The sequence below is a fragment of the Rhinopithecus roxellana genome, chromosome 19 (genome assembly GCF_007565055.1).
Source record: "Rhinopithecus roxellana isolate Shanxi Qingling chromosome 19, ASM756505v1, whole genome shotgun sequence".
NCBI lineage: Eukaryota > Metazoa > Chordata > Mammalia > Primates > Cercopithecidae > Rhinopithecus > Rhinopithecus roxellana.
This window is the reverse complement of record NC_044567.1, coordinates 15,973,417-15,993,715: the sequence shown is the minus strand read 5'-3', so window position 1 is coordinate 15,993,715 and position 20,299 is coordinate 15,973,417. Positions and strand designations below refer to the sequence as shown.

Here is a 20,299-nt window from a genome sequence, read left to right as displayed (position 1 = left end):
GAAAAACTCACTTGATTTCCCGTGGTCACATTATAAGATCAAATAATCTATGAAATACAAAACTCAGTGACATAGAGAAGCCAGCAAATTCTCTTGCCCTTACATAAACAGGTGGGAACCTTTCCAGTAGAATTTTTTCTCCTCCAACAAATTAGTAGATTGAATGACTATACCTCATAATAATAACACTATTGTATCATATTTTGGTTTAAATTTAAAACCTCAAAAACTTATCAAAACTAGCCAAAGATTTCTGGAATAAGAAATAGACAGTTATTTCTCAAAAAAAAAAAAAAAAAAAAATTGGCTGGGCCGGTGCAGTGGCTCACACCTGTAATGCCAGCACTTTGGGAGGCTGAGGTGGGCAGGCAGATTATGAGGTCAAGAGATCAAGACCAGGGTGGCCAACATGGTGAAACCCTGTCTCTACTAAAAATACAAAAATCAGCTGAGCGTGATGGTGCCCTCCTGTAATCCCAGTTACTCGGGAGGCTGAGGCAGGGGAATTGAGTGAACCCAGAAGGCGGAGCTTGCAGTGAGCCGAGATTGCGCCACTGCACTCCAGCCTGGTGACAGAGCCAGACTCTGTCTCAAAAAAATTGGCTGGACACACGGGCTCACACCTGTAATCTCATCATTTTGGGAGGGTGGGGTGGGAGAATCACTTGAACTCAGGAGTTTGAGTCCAGCCTGGGCAACATAGTAGAATCCCATTTCTGTCAAAAAATAATAAAAATAAAATAAAAATAAAAATTATCTAGGCATGGTGTGCATGCCTATAGTCCCAGCTACTTGGGAGGCTGAAGCAGGAGGATCACTTGAGCCTGGGAGGTCAAGGCTGCAGTGAGCTGTGATTGTGTCACGGCATTCCAGCCTGGGTAACACAGTGAGACCCTGTCACAAAATAAAAATAAAATTGAAAACAATTAAAAATGGGATTTTTAACTCTTTGATATAAACATAACTAGGTCCAGCCATAAGGAAGAATTGTCCTACAAAAGAGAACAAATATCATCCTGTTTAACAACCACACTTATGTTCTTTTCTAATTATAAAGCTAACTATTGATTTAATAATGCTTCTGGCCAGGCACGGTGGCTTACGCCTGTAATCCCAGCACTTTGGGAGGCCAAGGTGGGCAGATCACAAGGTCAAGAGATCGAGACCATCCTGGCTAACATGGTGAAACCCCATCTCTACTGAAAATACAAAAAAATTAGCTGGGCGTGGTGGTGGGCACCTGTAATCCCAGCTACTCTGGAGGCTGAGGCAGGAGAATGGCATAAACCCAGGAGGCGGAGCTTGCAGTGAGCCGAGATCACAGCCACTGCACTCCAGCCTGGGTGACAGATAGAGACTCCGTCTCAAAAATAAATAAATAAATAAATAATGCTTCTACACACCTTGATCATGTGTTAGCATATGAAACTCTTGGCTGAGACCAACTTACTATAAAACTTGTGTAATTTAAATAGTATAATTTTCCAATGACTTTAATCTAACAACCTCCTCCTACCCCATTAATCAACACAAAAAGCAATTCATCTTTGAATATATGTGTAAAGAACATAGTTCATGTGTTTATAAAAAGTTCTTCTCTGCTACAGAGTTTAGTTGTGACATCATTAACAAAGTAATTTATAACTCTAATAAGTTAGCAAGGTCTTCTTGCTACCAGTCCAGTTACTGGTGGTGAGTACTCAGTATTGGCTGATGAATACATGAATGGATAAAAATGTAAGAGCTGTCCACACATATATCATAAAACACATAAAGTAGATCCCATTTTATCTCAATTTTTATTTCTGTGATATAACTGAGATAAAATCAAACACAATGTATTATTTTCAAGTATATTGTTCATAAGAGAAATAATGTGATCTGACCTTATTTTAGAAGAAAGTTGTGTGTAAAAAAATTTAAACTCAAAAGTAAAAAAGCCACTGGTTTCTAAAAGCTCAAAAAAAAATTTTTTAAGTGACTGGCTTTCAGAACAACAGCAACAACAAATAAGCCTCTAAAATAAGACAAGTAAATTCCAATTTTTTATTTTTGCATTTACTTGCTTGCTTGCTTTAATTATATACAAAGCTCAATTCCATTAAAGTATAAGGATGACAATTAATTAGATGTTTTTAGTGACTTTTCCAATCTCTTCTACTTAACTTGATTAAGGAAGTGATTTACTTGCTTCATGGGAGGTGTGAATTCTCAGCCAGGGGGTTTGAATGAAGGGAAGTAAGTGACTCAGGCATTTATTGGGTGCTTACAATCAGATTCCCACCGGTGAGATCACGCCCATGTGTCTGGAGGTCCACACGCAAGCAGCTGCCTCCAGCCCAACCCTGGATGCTGAGTGTAGTCCCAAGGCCCCGCCTGCCCCACTTCCTATACATACAGCCACTCATGCTGTGATTGTGGGGATATACAAGGAAGATCAGGCTTCCGTGGAAGCTTCTGCAATTAAAATCCACTGGGGATTCTAGAAGGAGCACCTGTAAGTAGCTTCCGGATGGATGGGGTAGAGTCTGTCTCATGGTGGGTGTTAAGCTGGCCTTATACAAAAGAGGAGACCCATCCTGGTACCATGCCAGGTGCAAAGCACTGTGCGATTTATTCTAAGTGTCTTGGTAACAGGACTTGAAGCCAGGCAGTGACTGGAAACCTAAAATGCATTATTTAGTCATAGAACATTAGAAATAGAAAGAAAATAACCTCCCAAATCATCTAGTCCATCACTCAGCTAAATTCATTTAATTCATATCCCCAAACTACATCTCCAAATGTACAATGGTTTCATTCCTGGTTTAGGGATTCGAGGTTTTGTGTTTGTACAAAATATTTTAATAGTCTTATAAAATAAGATGTCCAAAACAGAATAAACTTAAAAGCCATGAAAAAGAGGTTCTGAAGAGCAACTCCTCAATACAAATAAACCATTGTCCTTTATCTCCATTGTGACTTTCAGTTATGTAGGCACATCTGCCTTTTTACATGCCTAAATTATACATGAGGATTATAAATATTCTTTATGTGTATGTTAGGATGAAAAAAATCTGCCAAGGCAGGTGCATGGGCTAAAAGAACACACCTTCCTGTTTCCTTTTGTTATCTGTTTAATTAAAAAAAAAAAAAAAAAAAAAAGTTGGAAGCCTCCAATAAATGCCTCTAGTGCTATTTTCTGGAATTGAGTTAAACATATTAACATATTGTTATACAAAGCGGGGGGCGTGGAAGCAAGGCAAGGTGGACTGTGGTGCCAATCCTAGTGACATGTCAGCAGAGGAGGAGTTTCTTGCCTGTGGACTTCATAAAAGGCTAGCTCAACACCCTCCATGAGACACACTCTGCCCCAACCATCCTGAAGCTACAGGTGCTCCCTCCTGGAATACCCAATGGATTTCAGTCGCAGAAGCTTCCACAGAAGCCTCAGCAACTCCTTGCAGCCCTCTGTAGTCAGTACAGTGGGCATGCAGCGCCTCGGGATGACACCCAGCGTTTATGGGGGTGCTGGAGGCCGAGGCATCCGCATCTCCAACTCCAGACACACGGTGAACTACGGGAGCGACCTCACCGGCGGCGGGGACCTGTTTGTTGGCAATGAGAAAATGGCCATGCAGAACCTAAATGACCGTCTAGCGAGCTACCTAGAAAAGGTGCGGACCCTGGAGCAGTCCAACTCCAAACTTGAAGTGCAGATCAAGCAGTGGTACGAAACCAACGCCCCGAGGGCTGGTCGTGACTACAGCGCATATTACAAACAAATTGAAGAGCTGCGAAATCAGGTGAGAGATGACGCCTGTGTTTCTGTTTCCTAGTCTGTGTTTAGCTGAAAGTTAAATCAAGAGGTTATCTATGTTAGGTAGGTCCAAATGGACGTTGTAAAGCAAATTAGGCTAAAATGTTACATCTATAAAAATTCTTTCATCTACCTTTAGACTGTATAATAGGATGACCTTAAATCATGCTATTTTTAATGTTTAATATAATTATATACAAAATATGAATATTTTATCCTCCGGAATAAAATAAATCTTTGTCACAGCTTACCACATCAGGGCTAAATGTATAGTGAGCAATCTTTCTGAAAAGAGCTAAAAATTAATTATGTGATAAATCTCTCTTAGTCTTTCATCTAATCCTCAAGTTTTGAAACCCCAGTCAATTCAAAGACTTTTCTCCTTTTATTTAAGTAAATATTATAATATGACTATTAGAATACTGTACTGCAGATTTAAATAACAAAGTGATTCTGGGTGGAAACAGTGTGGCAGGAATATGGGTCTTAATGATGCCTGGATTTTTAAGTGCCCTGTTTAATAATATGACCATCAGCATCAAGCAGTTCAGAAACTACTTCTACAGTAATAAAATGTTCTATTGCCCCCAATTCATGTTTATTGCAATCATATCACAACCTCCTCCTATGTCATCAGAAAAAAGGGTGGAGCTCTGTATTTTATCAGTTGCATGGAATAAAAGCAGAAGACTTTGCTCCTAATTGAAAATGTCATATATGACACAGAGCACTTGCTTGGAATTAAAGTTCCTATCTAATCAAGAAAAGTGTTCACTGTCATTTCTGTGTTAAGATTCATACCCCTTTAGAGTAAAGCCCATTTACTTACCAGCAAGTCTATTTTTCTTGAGTTGTGCTAAACATCAGGGCAATTTGAATCGGACTCTATGGGAAGTTGCTTTGGAATTTTAGAAACTATAGGTGTGTGAAGCAATGGTATTTAAATTGCCCTTCCGGAATAAAGTTCATCCTTCTGAGGCTCTCACTAAAAATGTTCGAACCACACCTGTCTCATGTTTCTGACTCTACTTTGGCTCATCTCAAATACACAGACACAGGCCATCCGTCCCATTGAGCTAGACAGTCTCAACCATAGGGAGCAGCCCTCTCCAAAACTGGATCCACTGAAATAGAAATATCATTGCAACATCTTCTGCAAGTAGATTTTTCATCTATATGCATCCATCATGCATTTAGTTCTTTTATGCATCATGTTCTTTCATTCAGCCAATACTGAATGGCACTAACTAGGTGCTAGGCACCATGCTAGGCACGGAGGAATAGTATGGGGGACACAGTGTGATTTATGAGGAAACAGGGATGGACAGAGGGACCAGCACACAGAGGGATAATGAGAGCACAGTTCAGTTTTGAGAGCATCTGTGAAGGCTCCTTTGAAGCAATGTTGTCGAACCTGAGACATGAGGGAGGAATGGGAGCTCACCAGACCAGAGGGGCTAAAAGAAAGGTTCTAAGCCGAAACATCAAAGGCGAGGCACTCAATAAGGTCTGATGACTCAAGTTGAGTTAAATTCTCCTTCTGTAAAATCAAAAGAAAGTAGACCAAACCCTGGGGAATCTAGGGTTGCATTTTATGACTCTATTATGTTAAACACCCATGTCATTATTTTTTCTATATTTTCTTGTAGAAATGCCTGAAATAAACATCATTTTTGACATAATAGTCACTGCAGCTGGAGATAAACTAAATCCTTGTAAACACCTATCCAATTGAAAATGTCATTCTTGGCGGGGCGCAGTGGCTCACGCCTGTAATCTCAGCATTTTGGGAGGCCGAGGTGGGTGGATCACCTGAGGTCAGGAGTTCAAGACCAGCCTGGCCAACATGACAAAACCCCATCTCTACTAAAAATGCAAAAATTAGCCGGGCATGGTGGCGGATGCTTGTAACCCCAGGTACTCGGGAGGCTGAGGCAGGAGAATCGCTTGAACCTGGGAGGCAGAGGTTACAGTAAGCCAAGGTCGCACCATTGCACTCTAGCCGGGGCAACAGAGCAAGATTCTGTCTAAATAAATAAATAAATAAATTTTTAAAAAACAAAATTTCTTTCTTTCTCATGTATTTTCCAGATTAAGGATGCTCAACTCCAAAATGCTCGATGTGTCCTGCAAATTGATAATGCTAAACTGGCTGCTGAGGACTTCAGACTGAAGTAGGTTCCCTAATACGTGGCAAAAGTTTCTGAAAAAGAATTCCTTTAGTAGTCCTTCCAGATAATCAGCTTTCCATATCATTGTTGGTAAAGGAACCATGGTTCAATGTTTCCAGAATCCTGAAGCCTAAAGGAGATTGGAAGCTACGTGTTAGAAGTTAGCCCAGCACTCAGGGATGACCTTCTCTCTCTTGATCCCTTGGCATGTAACTGAACACCTCCAGTAACTACTATTCTCTTTGTTATTATTGGTTGCTAATTTTTTTTTTTTTTTTTAGTAGCTGGTATCTACCTTTTAACCCACTAAACCTAATTCTGCCCTTTGGAGTAATAAGAAAGCAATTTACAGTTCTCCTTCTCCCTAAGTGCCTTTCTGTTATCTAAAGAGAGTCTTATGTCTACCCTTGGTGATTCTCCAAGTAATTCTCCATGTTCGTTCAAGTACCTGCAAGTGTATGACCCAAGTTCCAGGGGTGACTCTTGATGATTTCTGGTTTGCCAGTGTTTTACAGGATGGTCTGGCCAACCAAAGAATCAGGACCAATCTATAATAATTAACCGGGTGTGGTGGCACATATCTGTAATCCCAGCTACTTGGGAGGCTGAGGCAGGAGAATCACTTGAACCTGGGAGGCGGAGGTTTCAGTGAGCCGAGATCGTGACATTGCCCTCCAGCCTGGGTGACAGAGTGAGACCTTGTCTCAAAAAGAAAAGAGAAGAAAAAATTGTGTTCACTTTCTCGGTAGTCATCACAGCACATGTGACCAGAGCTGTTCCTTACAAACAGCTTCCACACTAGGGCGTCTTCATCCTGAATTTGTACAATGCATTAACACCAAAAAGCCCTTTGTGGTTAGAAGAGTAGCCTTTTAATGCTCCAAGAGATTAACTAGAAGGAAATAGGAAATCAAATCCAAAGATTAAAGCAGTAAAAGTGCATTAGTTCCAATTTTACCTAGCACTGAGTGTCCCATTGCATTGTCACTTTTTAAAGCTGGATATTTTAGGAAATTGGGCAGGGCATGGTAGCTAATGCCTATAATCCAGCACTTTGAGAGGCTGAGACAGGCGGTTTGCTTGAGTCCTGGAGTTTGAGAACAGCTTGGGCAACATGGCGAAACCACGTCTCTACACAAAAATACCAAAAAAGTAGCTGGGCGTGGTGGCATACACCTGTGGTCCCAGCTACTTGGGAGGCTGAGGTGAGAGGATTGCTTGAGCCCAGGAGGTTGAGGCTGCAGGGAACCATGATCGCACCACTGTATTCCAGCCTGGGTGACAGAGTGGTACCCTGTCTCAAATACACACACACACACACACACACACATATATATATAGTGAGAGAGACAGAGAGAGTATGTAAGATTGAAGAGGAGGATGTAGAGCTGTTTGAGATAAGTCACTTTGGATGCCTCAGTTCATAAAGTTATAAAAATAAATTGATCATGTACATTCATTAAGTAAAAGTATTTAATATTAATAATGAGAACCCTTTGCCAACACAATAATTAACACAATTTAATTTCTTGTAAGATAAATTCTAGAATTTAGAAGTGCTCAAAATTATTTCAGATTGCCTTTTTCCAGTCACTCCAAATTATAGAGATTATATTATTGAGCAAATTGTCTGATTCCTAGGTTCTTATGTACATTTCATGAATGTATAAAGGCAGACATTATAAAGTATTGAAATTGATCTCCTCATAAGCCACATTTAAAAACCTATCTCATTATATTAGAGTCTCTCTCTTATAATGGCTTCAGACGGACCAGTTATCTCTGTATACTAATTAATTCCCAGGTATGAGACCGAGAGGGGAATACGCCTAACAGTGGAAGCTGATTTCCAAGGCCTGAATAAGGTCTTTGAAGACCTAACCCTACATAAAACAGATTTGGAGATTCAAATTCAAGAACTGAATAAAGACCTAGCTCTCCTCAAAAAAGAGCATCAGGAGGTGAGAAAATATTCAGAAGTGGCATTGGAAACGATGGAATGGTTCTATATAATAATAATAATAGGAGGAGCAGGAGAAACAGGAGAAGGGGGAAGAGTTGGTGGTGGTAATGACAGAGATGATGATGATGGCAATAGTGATACAAGCCCTGCCTTCTTTTCATAATGTTGTTGTAGGTTAAATGACCTAGAGCAGTACCTGGACCACAATAAGCCCAACACAAGTTATTATTTTATTTCTTTTTTACTCATTGCCAATGAAAGAGGTCATGAGACTTCTTATGTCTTTTCTGCCCAACCTTATCTGAGAATGTGCTTCAGACTAAAATCAATCAGAATTTTCACTTTCATAGGAAGTCGATGGTCTATACAAGCATCTGGGCAACACTGTCAATGTGGAGGTTGATGCTGCTCCAGGCCTGAACCTTGGTGCCATCATGAATGAAATGAGGCAGAAGTATGAAGTCATGGCCCAGAAGAATCTTCAAGAGGCCAAAGAACAGTTTGAGAGACAGGTAACCGCACAATTGTAAAGTGTGAGCAAATGTGTAGAAGCTTTCCTCCAGAAAGAGATAACTCAGTTTCTTCTTCATTTGTTCATTCTTTCTTTCTCTTTCTGTCTTTTCTTTCTTATTTCCATCCCTCAACTATTTGTTTTTTACTCTTGGCACTTTATAGACTGCAGTTCTGCAGCAACAGGTCACAGTGAACACTGAAGAATTAAAAGGAACTGAGGTTGAACTAACAGAGCTGAGACGCACCTTCCCAGAGCCTCGAGATAGACCTCCAGTCCCATCTCAGCATGGTAAAGCACATCTAACTTCTCTTTCTCAATCCAGTATGTGTTTACCAAAGTCCTCTGTTAGGAACTTAGAAATGCAAAGACCTACAAGAAATAACCCTTCCCCTTGCAGAGCTGGCAGGGAAAGAGGCCGAACAACTGATTATAATCAAAGGACAGAGAGAAATCGAGGAAAGGGCAATGTACTGCATGAATGCAGAGGAAACAGTAAATCTGGAAGATTTCACAGGGAAAGTGGCATTTAAACCAGATATTTTTATAACTTTTAAGTTCAGGGGTAATATGCAGATTTATGATATAGTTAAACTTATGTCATGGGAGTCTGTTGTACAGGTTATTTCATCACTCAGGTATTAAGCCTAATACCCATTTGTTATTTTTCCTGATCCTCTTGCTCCTCCTACCCTCCAGCCTTTGTTAGGCCCCTGTGTCTGCTATTCCCCTGTATGTGTCCATTATACCAGATCTTAAAATTTAAGATACAATTTTAAGCTGGAGAATGAACCAGAGACATTCCAGGTCAAGCAAACCAGCCAGCCCATGACAAATTATGCTGTGGTACCCAGAATCCCTCAAACCACAGTGGCCTGCAGCCACAATACTACATCCATTATGACATTTCCTTTCCAAGGGCAAGGCTAAAGGGGTAGGCCCTACCTAGGACAAGCCAGTGTTCTGGCAGAAAGAAAAGAGCAATGGTTGGGCCACTTGATAGCTCTTAAAGCTTCTCCTTAGAAAAAGCATTTGTCCTTTGGTAGGCCAAGGCAGGAGGATCACTTGAGGTCAGGAGTTCAAGACCAGCCTGGCCAATATGGTGAAACTCCATCTCTACTAAAGATACAAACATAAGCTGGGCATGATGGCGTGTGCCTATAATCACAGCTACTGGAGGCTGAGGCAGGAGAATCGCTCGATCCCAGGAGGCAGAGGTTGCAGTGAGCCGAGATCACACTACTGCACTCCAGCCTGGGGGACAGAGCAAGACTCCATCTCAAAAAAAAAAAGAAAAAAAGAAAAAAGAAAAAAAAAAGGCATTTGTCAGTTTGACCGGCATTTCATTAACCAAAGAGAGTCACATGACCCAGCCACGTGTCAATGGATTAAAGGAATCTAACCCTGCAATTGAGAAATGCCACAGATCACATGGCCAGGTCTGATGAAGGAGTGAGAGGCGTAACATCTTCACATGGTGGGGAAGGAAATATTGAGAACAATTCTACAATGTGCTGCACTGAGAGAACAGTGGGTGCAAAGCTACAAGCAAAGAAAAACCCTGAGAGCTAATGATCCTAGCTGGCTGGCTGAGGTTGCCTAGTTGGGAAGAGTGGGATATGGAGCTAGAAATACACACCATGCCCACAGTGATGAACTGCAGAGACCCTTCCCAAAATAAATTAAAATTGACCCATCTCTTGAATCAAGTCCTTAGATAAGAAATGCCCTATTTTTCTTGTGCTCATAGAAAGAGTCTTTGGAGCACACCCTAGAGGAGACCAAAGCCCGTTACAGCAGCCAGTTAGCCAACCTCCAGTCGCTGTTGAGCTCTCTGGAGGCCCAACTGATGCAGATTCGGAGTGACATGGAACGCCAGAACAATGAATACCATATCCTTCTTGACATAAAGACTCGGCTTGAGCAGGAAATTGCTACTTACCGCCGCCTTCTGGAAGGAGAAGACGTAAGGTAAGGCTCTTAGAATCAAGGAATAGGTGTCAATGTCTGTATGCACTTCTATTTTAATGTCCCTGTCACTCATTACCCAGCACCAATGCAATCCCTAGGACAGAAGTAATTATACTCACACGCACCTCACCACCACCAACAAAACGAAAATATACCAAAAAGTAGACACACGCCCAAAATATCAAGTACAGCCTTGAGATCATGTGATAGGACTGAGTTAGAAGATAATTCTCCAAATGATAGATTATGCTGATATTAATTTTCATCATTAATATATAATTGAAGGCATAATAGCCTTTTGGAAATTCTAATTGAGAGCTCATGAATTAGACAATAAGTTGCTGAGGTCCACGGGAGCCAGAATCATCAGTGTGGCAGCAGCAACTGTCTACAGATACCATACCTAAGAATATCAACAAGAGAACACAAGATTTAAATTTCCATTGTAATTTTGTTATTTTAATTAGAGGAACATCTTAGCTTATATTAAACTGGTCAGTTTTAAAGCTATGTATTTTTCAAGTTTGCAATAACAAGCAATGTAAAAGGGAAAGATACATGAAAGCATTAAAACACATTCACTTGGACTTTGAAATATAAAAGACAAGAGTGCATTTCATTTTCAAAACAGTAATAATCCTTTTTTCTGTTTCTTTTTTCTTCTTTTCATTAAAAAAAAAAAAAAAAAACAGAACTACAGAATATCAGTTAAGCACCCTGGAAGAGAGAGGTAAGTTCTAAATTTTTGCACATTTTCTATGACACTCAGCTGCTTTCCAATACCTATCTCCCATGGATAAAAAGTAAAGTAAGGCTGTTTCAGTCTGTTTTCTGCTCCTGTAATGGAATACCTGAGACCGAATAATTTACAAACAATAGAAGTTTACTTGGCTCACAGTTCTGGAAGCCAGAAAGTCCAATATCAAGGTGCCAACATCTGGTGAGGGCCTTCTTGCTGTGTCATCCCATGGCAGAAAGTAGAAGTGCAAAAGAGTGTGCATGAGAGCCAGAGAGAAAGAGAAGGCTGATCTTGCTTTTATAACTAGCCCACTCTCACAATAACTAACCCATTCCCATGGTAACCACATTAATCCATCCATGAGGGCAGAGCCCTCATCATCTAATCACCTCTTACTAGGCCCCACCTCCCAACACTGTTACATTGGGGATTAAGTTTTCCACACATGAACTCTAGGGAACACATTCAAACCATAGCAAAGGCCAATTCTCAAGAGAGTAGATATGACACCAGGGATTCTAAAAATCTTGTACATGGCATAAAGAAACCCTCCATGTGGGAACTTGGGCACACTCCTCAGAACGGGGTGATTTTCTTGGCCTGTGCTATTGCTACCTTGAGACATCTGAGATCCTGAAAAGGAAAAACAAGACAAAATCTGAATTCCACTTCAATTCAAGATCATTTATTTCTTGAATGTATAAGAGTGTGATATTTGTAAATTTGGGGAGAAGCACATTTTCTGTATCTATTTATAAAATGGACTTAAGATTTTTTGAGAAAGAGGATAGGTTTAACATATTTTTCTAAAAGAAGGAAATAAGTAAAAAGAATAATAGTTTAAAGGTGAATATTCTAAATCAGTAGAGTCATGTGCCTGAATTAACATTTAATGTTTAATATGAATTCAGATATAAAGAAAACCAGGAAGATTAAGACAGTCGTGCAAGAAGTAGTGGACGGCAAGGTCGTGTCATCTGAAGTCAAAGAGGTGGAAGAAAATATCTAAATGGCTACCAGAAGGAGATGCTGCTGAGGTTTTGAAAGAAATGTGGCTATAATCTTATCTGCTCCCTGCAAGAAATAGGCCATAAGAAAGCACTATTAATACTTTGCAGTGATTAGAAGGGGTGGGGTGGGGGAAATCCTATTTATCAGACTCTGTAATTGAATATAAATATTTTACTCAGAGGAGCTGCAAATTGCCTGCAAAAATGAAATCCAATGAGCACTAGAATATTTAAAACATCATTACTGCCATCTTTATCATGAAGCACATCAATTACAAGCTATAGACCACCTAATATCAATTTGTAGGTAATGTTCCTGAAAATTACAATCCATTTCAATTATACTAAACCTCACAAAGTAGAGGAATCCATGCAAATTGCAAATAAACCGCTTTCTAATTTTTTCCTGTTTCTGAATTGTAAAACCCCCTTTGGGAGTCCCTGGTTTCTTATTGAGCCAATTTCTTGGTTAATCTCGTTGATTTTTCAGTATCAGTACAACTCTACAACCTTTGAGCTATCTCTGCTTTTTCCTATTGTTTCTACTGCCTTTTAAAAGTCTACACAGCTCTTTGAATAATTTGAGAGTCAAATTCAATCACAAATGAGGAGCAGAATAAGAGTGAAGTACACTATACTTAAAATGGAAATAGATTAAAGACATTACCGAAACCCTTCTCAAGGGAAAATGTGTTTCCTTTTGATAGTAAGCTGCATATACTATCAGGTGCTCTCTTTTCTTATATATGGTGAACATATATTTTTAATGAAATTTTTTTAAATAACAGCTTTATTGAGACATAATTCACACACCATGAAATTCACCCTTACAATGTGTACAATTCAGTGGTCTTCGGTATGCTTATAATGTTTTGCAACCATCACCACTACCTAATTTTAGAACATTTCATCACCCCAAAAGGAAATCTTGCACCTATTAGTAGTCATCCCCCATTTCCCTTACTCCCAGCCCCTAACAACCACTAATCTACTTCCTGTCTCTATGGATTTGCCTACTCTGGACATTTCATATAAATGGGATCATACGATATGCCCTTTTATACACAAATGTTCATAGCAGCATTACTCATGAGAGTCCCAAAGCAAAACACCTCAAATGTCCATCAACTGATGAATGGATAAACAAAATGTAATATATCCACACAATAGAATCTCATTCGTCAATAAAAAGGAATGAAGTACCAACACATGCTATAACAGAGATGAACTTTGAAAATATGCTAAGTGAAAGAAGCCAAATCCAAAAAAAAGAAAAATACACATTGTAACCTCACCCTTTGTGCATTTTAGTGAGCAATCATTGCATATGCATGTGTATGGGAAAAATCAATGTGCGCTAAATCATTGTATTGTAGTAAACAGATTGGACTTAAAACTTGATACAGAAGTTGTAAATAAGTGGGAGTGAGTTTGATTATTATATAGATTATTATTATATAGAAAATACTTACATGATTCATTTAAGAATAATAATATCCACCATTTATTGAGCACTTACTATGAGCCTGTGTGCCAAACATTTCATGCATTTCTCATTTAATTTTCACAATAATCCTGTGAGGTAGAAGCTATTAGGTTGAATCATATGAACCTGACAATATATGATAATTTCTAAGAGTTGGGAATTTTTGAGGATGTGGACGGTACCACTTTGAATTCCTAAGATTTAATATAATATTTAACACGCATCAGGCAGTTGATTCATTATTTTGAATTGAAAGAATAAAGATTTTTTTAGAAGCTTTCCAATATATGCTAATTTCTGACTTTCAGAAATAGCAATTTTATATGCTATTATATAGCATATGTAATAAGGTTCAACCTTATTATATTATCCCCGTTTTACATACGAGGATAAATGAGGACTCATACGAAGACATGAGATAAAGACTTTCCCAAAGTCATGCAGTTAGCAAGTAGTAGAACGAGACGGAACCTCAGGGCTGTTTCTCTAAAACCATGACACCCTCTTAAGCAACTAATTACATAACAAAGCAATACATGTTTCACAGTTGAAATAGGCACTTGCCTATCCACAGTTATTTTGTTGTTTTCTAATTGTCATTTTCATCAGGCAGACACAACAGCCAATTGTGGCAAATGTCCAGCTTTGCTGGTTAAAATCACACATGACTTGATTCAGCACAACTTTTGTCAGAAAAGGTGTTTCCACCTATTTTCACTGCCTTCTTTTCCAAAGAGGTTTCACTCATTTTTTTCTTAATTTTCTTCCAAGTCACGCCAGCTAGTAAATTGCATTTAAAGATGTTAAGAATATTTAAAAGTGAATTCTTTTTCACCTACTCTGTCACATTCCAGAATGGTCTGAAACTTCGACTTGCAAATACCAGACTGAATCTGATTAATAAGAAACCTATGCAGATGGGTTTGTAACTGATTAGGCCTGACCACTGTCATATGGCAATGATGGCACTGTGTTAAAAGAGGTAGGGTTGTTGTTCTTAATTTAGGATGGTCCTCTTTTAACTACCTGTTAAAAGAAGTAGAATTGTTATTTTTAGATCAGAAAAAAGGATATTTTTTTTCCTCTTGCTTCTTTGGTCTATCTCTAGTTTCTTCTAAGCAATCTTTCAAAGAAGTGGGTGAATGCTACATACATGTGGACCAGATGGTGGAGTTCTACCTCCAGTTCTGCCAGCAGTTACTGTGTGAAAGTGAAGCATTAATCTTTGTATCTATCTATATTTCTTATATGAGCTAAGGACCAGAATGACATAATCCTATTTCTGACAGGTGTACAAATCCAGAGAAGTCTTTATCAAAACACATTAGAATTATCATCAATGTATTTTTTCATTTTATATGAAATTGACAGCGCAGAAGTGAAGCTATCAAACTCAGAGAGAGCCCCTAGAGTTGAGGTAAGGATAGAAACCACTATTTTATCTGAGCTCTGGAGATTATTTCTACCCAGAGTTCTGAATCGTCTAAAAAGGAGAATGACATGGAGTGATACAAAATCAAAACATGGCCAGTGACCCCCTCAGACACTCTGTTCTCACCCATATGCATCAGGATCAGCCTCAGGTACCTGATTAGACCCCCAAGTAACAACTCCAACTTAAAGCATTAGTAGTGATTTCTATTTTTGAATTCTCCTTCAAACATCTCTGTTTTCTCTCCCCTAAGCTCATTTCCAAGATTCCTCTCATCACGGTATTATTTTATCATCTTCCTGTCTCCTACCACTTTCAAAATTCTCCCCTGCTTTCAAGAACCATTGATCTCTGGAGCCCAGAAGTCAGTCTCACTCATGCCCCTTAGGATCCTTGTTTAACCCTCATCTCAAAAGTACAACACATAAAATGTAAGCAACCCAAAATTCTCTCAGTCACTCACAGGATTTTATAATGTTATCCAAAGGGAAAGATGTTACAGACCGAGGGATCAGCGACTTGCAGAAAATGACAGTTCTATCTTACGGGAAGAAACTCAGGTAGAAAACCCTGCAAAGACCAGGACACGAACCAACCTGACATGAAAAGATGAGCGTGTGATTTACTCAATAAAAATTTAAAGATGTGTAAAAACCATATACCTAATATTCTCTATTTTGAACATTTCCTAAACTCTACAAAAATGGAAAACATAATTCTTTTGAACAGTTTGCCCTGGCTATAATCATTTTCCTCTCTGCCTCAACTTATGTAATCACTCTGCCAACAAGCCCAAGATTGTTTATTTTTTTTTACATTCCCACTGGCTTATACATTAATGTGCTGTCAAAGAACATTATTTTCACTTCTAAAACCTCTAAAGCAGAGTCTTGATGATTTAATTTAGCCTCCCACTTCAAAAAAAAGAAAGTCACTGAAGAAGAAACATTTCTCTTTTCAGATGCTGACGTTCCTCCCCATTCATAACCGAATTCAGAATAAATCTTGGTCAAAGCATACCAGTCAATTAGGGCACCGTCATTTTCAAATGAAATGAATTTTAAATGACACATTCAAACACATTAAGTCTTAACTTCTTTCAAATGAAATCATTTTAGGAGTGCAGTGATAAAGTCCAGTCAAACACCACGCTAGGACTCAGGCTAAAAAATAGACGTAGCACCTACCTAAGAAGCTTAATCTAGGATAATATGTAATATGTATAGAAACATAAACAAATAATATATAAACATAATTTTTAGAGATTGAGTAATATTATTTAAATTTTACTGTAGGCATTAGAGTTGGAAAGTATATACCTTTCAGCACAAAATCAATTCCAAGTTCAAAAATACAACTTAATCTTATTCTCATATTATGTGATCAAATCACTGAGGTACAACTTTGAATTTGGCACATTTCCTTTGCTTGTGTTTTCATTTCGATGGCAGTAAAATGGAGTCTCTCTGTCTTGGGGGACACTTGGGACTGAACAATAGTTAACAACTATAATGTCAAGTTCTTGTGGGGGGAGTGCAAGTTTAACTTGTGCTTTAAAAGATCTCTGAAGATGTGGCTACAGGTCAAAGCTAAAATGAAAACCACATTTGCCTGTGTGTTTACAGAATTTCATGTGTCATGTTGTTGCTTATAAGCCATGAAAAGTCATTCTCTAGGTCTCAGCCCATACACTAAAAAATTCACAGAGGAAGCTTGAAAGAAAAGAAAAAAAAAAAGAGCATCCTGGTGATGTACAGGGCAGAAGCCTGGTGTCAGGTGTCGTAGCTAGGGGATATCAGAGTATCCCCTGCCCTTTTGATTGTCACTGCCAGCAGCAAGGTTGTGGTATCTATCGAAGGCACTGCAAGCCCGAATCCTATCTCTGCCACCTCCCAATTGCATGGGCTTAAATAAATCACTTAACAACTGGACTCTCAGATGGCTCATCTGTAAAATGGGATAAAAGTGCCATCTCAAGCTGGGCAGCTTGAGGTGGCTTATGCCTGTAATCCCAGTGCTTTGGGAGGCCAAGGCAGAAGGATCACTTGAGGCCTAAAGTTCAAGACCAGCTTGGGCAATATAACAAGACCCCATCTCTACAAAAAATTCAAAATTAAAAAAAAAAAATAGCCAGTGTCGTGCTGCACTGCCTGTAGTCCCAGCTACTTGGGAGGCTGAGGCAGGAGGACTGCTTAAGCTCAGGAGTTCAAGGTTTCAGAGAGCTATGATCACACCACTGCACTCCAGCCTGAAGGAGGGCAACCAAGCAAGACCCTGTCTCAAACAAATAAACAAATAAAACCAGTACCACCTTAAGAGGTTACCATGAAGGTTAAAAAATAATGTCTGTAATTCACCTGGCCCAGTGTCCGAAAAGTAGTAAGTACATAATAACTGATAATTCAAACAAAGACAAGCTCAGTCAAAATGCTTATAATATAGATATAAGGAATCCTTGGTAAAAACCTCCATATGGGTCTAAAATCACTGGCATTTCCACTGAACAGATTTTCATTCTCTCAAGAAATCAAACAAATGGATCATGGCTTCTCTCAAGCTGAGACTGTCTTAGGTTGCGACATTCTTTCCGTATCTACAGCAAATGTGTGATTTCTGCAAATCTCTTGCTTAAACCCCCTTTATTTAGAAATCCCACTTGCTTGCTCTTTGTGACAAGTTTAGGTTGGGGAGAAATATGTCCCTTCACATTTGTCTCTTATGTAATAATATAAAAGGAAGTTGTAATTGGATTTCACCACGGGTTCGTCATTTGTGTCCCTGGGAAAGTGGCTGGTTTTTTTTCCCCCCCACAAAAAGTCAAAATATTCCTTCCATTTGCTAGAATTGATCCCAGGTATTCCTTATGGAGGTTTGCCAGGGGCTTCAGGTGTGGCCCCATCTATTCTCTAATCCCTAGTGGGTACTGCTAGTTCTAGCTCAGGACTCTTCACAAAGGAAAAACCTCAGCTTCAGGGAGGCTGTAATCAGGGAGATAATATCTGGATATGCAGGGGGACAGGAGGCAGCAGTAAACTGGCATCTGTCCCCTAATCCCCAGTGGGCACTGCTAGTTCTGCCTCAGGACTCTTCACAATGGAAGAACCTCAGCTTCGGGGAGGCTGTAATCCAGGAGATAACATCTGGATATGCAGGTGGACAGGAGGCAGCAGTAAACTACAGGGAATCTAGTCTACAGGTCTAGAATTCCTCAGGAGTCAGTCTGTACTCTATAAGGCAAAACAAGTGCTAGCCATTATGAGACAAACTCCAATGAGATAAAGGCTAGAGAAAGAAGCATTCTCAGGAGAAAGGGCTCCCAAAGAAGGTGGAGCAGCAGGGGCTGCAGAAGATTCCCTCTGCAGGGAGCACCTGTACACTGGCACCAAGCAAAGACATCTGAGTGCATGTTTCTGGGTATGTGTGTGTGCATGCACGTGTACATTAGAATAAGAGTAACATCTGAATGTGTCTACATTGTGAAACCACTAATACTTAAATTATTATACTTTGTAGCTTGCCTTTATATTGATACACTCTTTTTAATTTTGGAAAAATTTCCTCATACATAACACACATTAATGACCCAGCAGTTTGATTTATCAAGAGAGAAATCAAGAAGCATATATTGAATGCTGACTTCGTCCAAGACACTGGGCAAATGGACCAGACATTGAAGATGGACATAACAGCAGACCCAGTACTTGAATACTTTCATGTTGGCTTGGTTGAAATACTTGATTTAATTTTCAAAAAGACCACATCATTTTGACATAATTCAAGTTGTGTAACAGTTACAGGCTTACTTCACATATTATCTCTGGTATTGAAATGTCCAAAAAAAAAATCAGGTTATTGTTTTAGTAAGAGAAACAAAAAGTACTGCATACGCTTATGGAAAAACCCTAAACAATGGCCAAGTATTTGCTAATTATTAGGGTTAATTGTTTGTATTGAGTAAGTAACATCTCAATGATCTCACAGGTATCCAATAATTTTGCTGAGAAATTAATCTTTACCAGATAGATTCAATCTCCACTTAAAAATGCATAGAAAGCTTTCTAAAAGCCTCCTTTTGGGGAGTTAAACATCAGGCACTCATGGGCATACAGAATGGCAACAATAGACACTGGGAATTACTGTGGGGAGCAAAGGTTAACAAACTGTTGGGTACTATGCTTACTGCCTGGGTGATGAGATGAGTTGTACCCCAAACTTCAGCATCATGAAATACACACACGTAACGAACCCGCACATGTACCTCCTGAATCTAAAATAAGAGTTGAATTTTTTTTTTAATCCAGTAATGGTAAGTAAATAAAAATAAAAATCTTCCTTTTTATGAAAGTTATGTATTATTAAATCAAATAAGAATTCAATTTTATTTTAGAAATCTAGAATACTTGTATATTTTTAAAACTTTTCCTTAGAATAAAATAAAACACAGAATCCAAATATACCAAATTGAAAAGGAGTTTTAGTGGCCATATATAAGGAAACAGAGGTCACTGATGGAGAAATGAAGGCCCTGTTTCCCACAAGGCAGGAACTGTATCTTTACAAAGATTTTAATGTATTTTATTTCAATAAATCCATTCTAGTCAAAATACATATATGTCTATAGCACACACAGTCAGTGTATACCTTATTAATGAAATCAGTATAAACATCTTTGCAAAAAAACTGTTATTTACACCCAGAAATTTTATTTCCTATCATCAAATACAGAGCAACCTGATTTTGGAAATTTGAATCCAATAAAGAATTTCCAAGAATCCACAATCCATGTTCTGTACCCAATTATTAAAATTCAAGTGATAGATAACTATATAATCTTAAGAGAAAAGCAGATTATAAAATCTTATATTGAATCAATTATGTTAAAAAATATATATAAAATACTCATATATACGTACATCTTCTTTATGTTTTCTGCATCTTCTAAATTTCCTGCAATAAATACATAGAGGGCTATATTAAAAAAAAAAAAACTATAGAACTATTTTGCAATGAGACATGTAGAGACTTGGGCCATCATCTCAAAGAAAACACGTAAAAGAAAAATCCTTTTTCCTTCTTATCCAATCAAAATGCTCACAATTTAAATTCCTAAGGGAATTCCATCACCCTGGAATTGTACTACGTGGTTTCCAGGTATCTACAACTCTCTCTGAAAGCAGGCTTCTTTCAGTTAATGCATTTCCTACAAGCACGTTAGTT

General features: G+C 38.7%; 2 protein-coding genes across 3 annotated transcripts in view; one reads left to right on the top strand and one right to left on the bottom strand.

The window, feature by feature from the left end:
• LOC104658490 (keratin-associated protein 9-2-like) overlaps positions 1 to 20,299 on the bottom strand; it is a 335,619-nt gene that overhangs the window by 293,029 nt on the left and 22,291 nt on the right. The gene's annotated exons all lie outside the window — the stretch shown is intronic.
• On the top strand, positions 3,396 to 12,360 carry KRT20 (keratin 20). The gene is given in 9 exon segments (XM_010388526.2): positions 3,396 to 3,785; positions 5,891 to 5,973; positions 7,775 to 7,931; positions 8,284 to 8,445; positions 8,609 to 8,692; positions 8,694 to 8,735; positions 10,195 to 10,415; positions 11,108 to 11,145; positions 12,066 to 12,360. Coding segments are annotated over 9 exon segments (1,275 nt in total). The 3' UTR covers positions 12,164 to 12,360.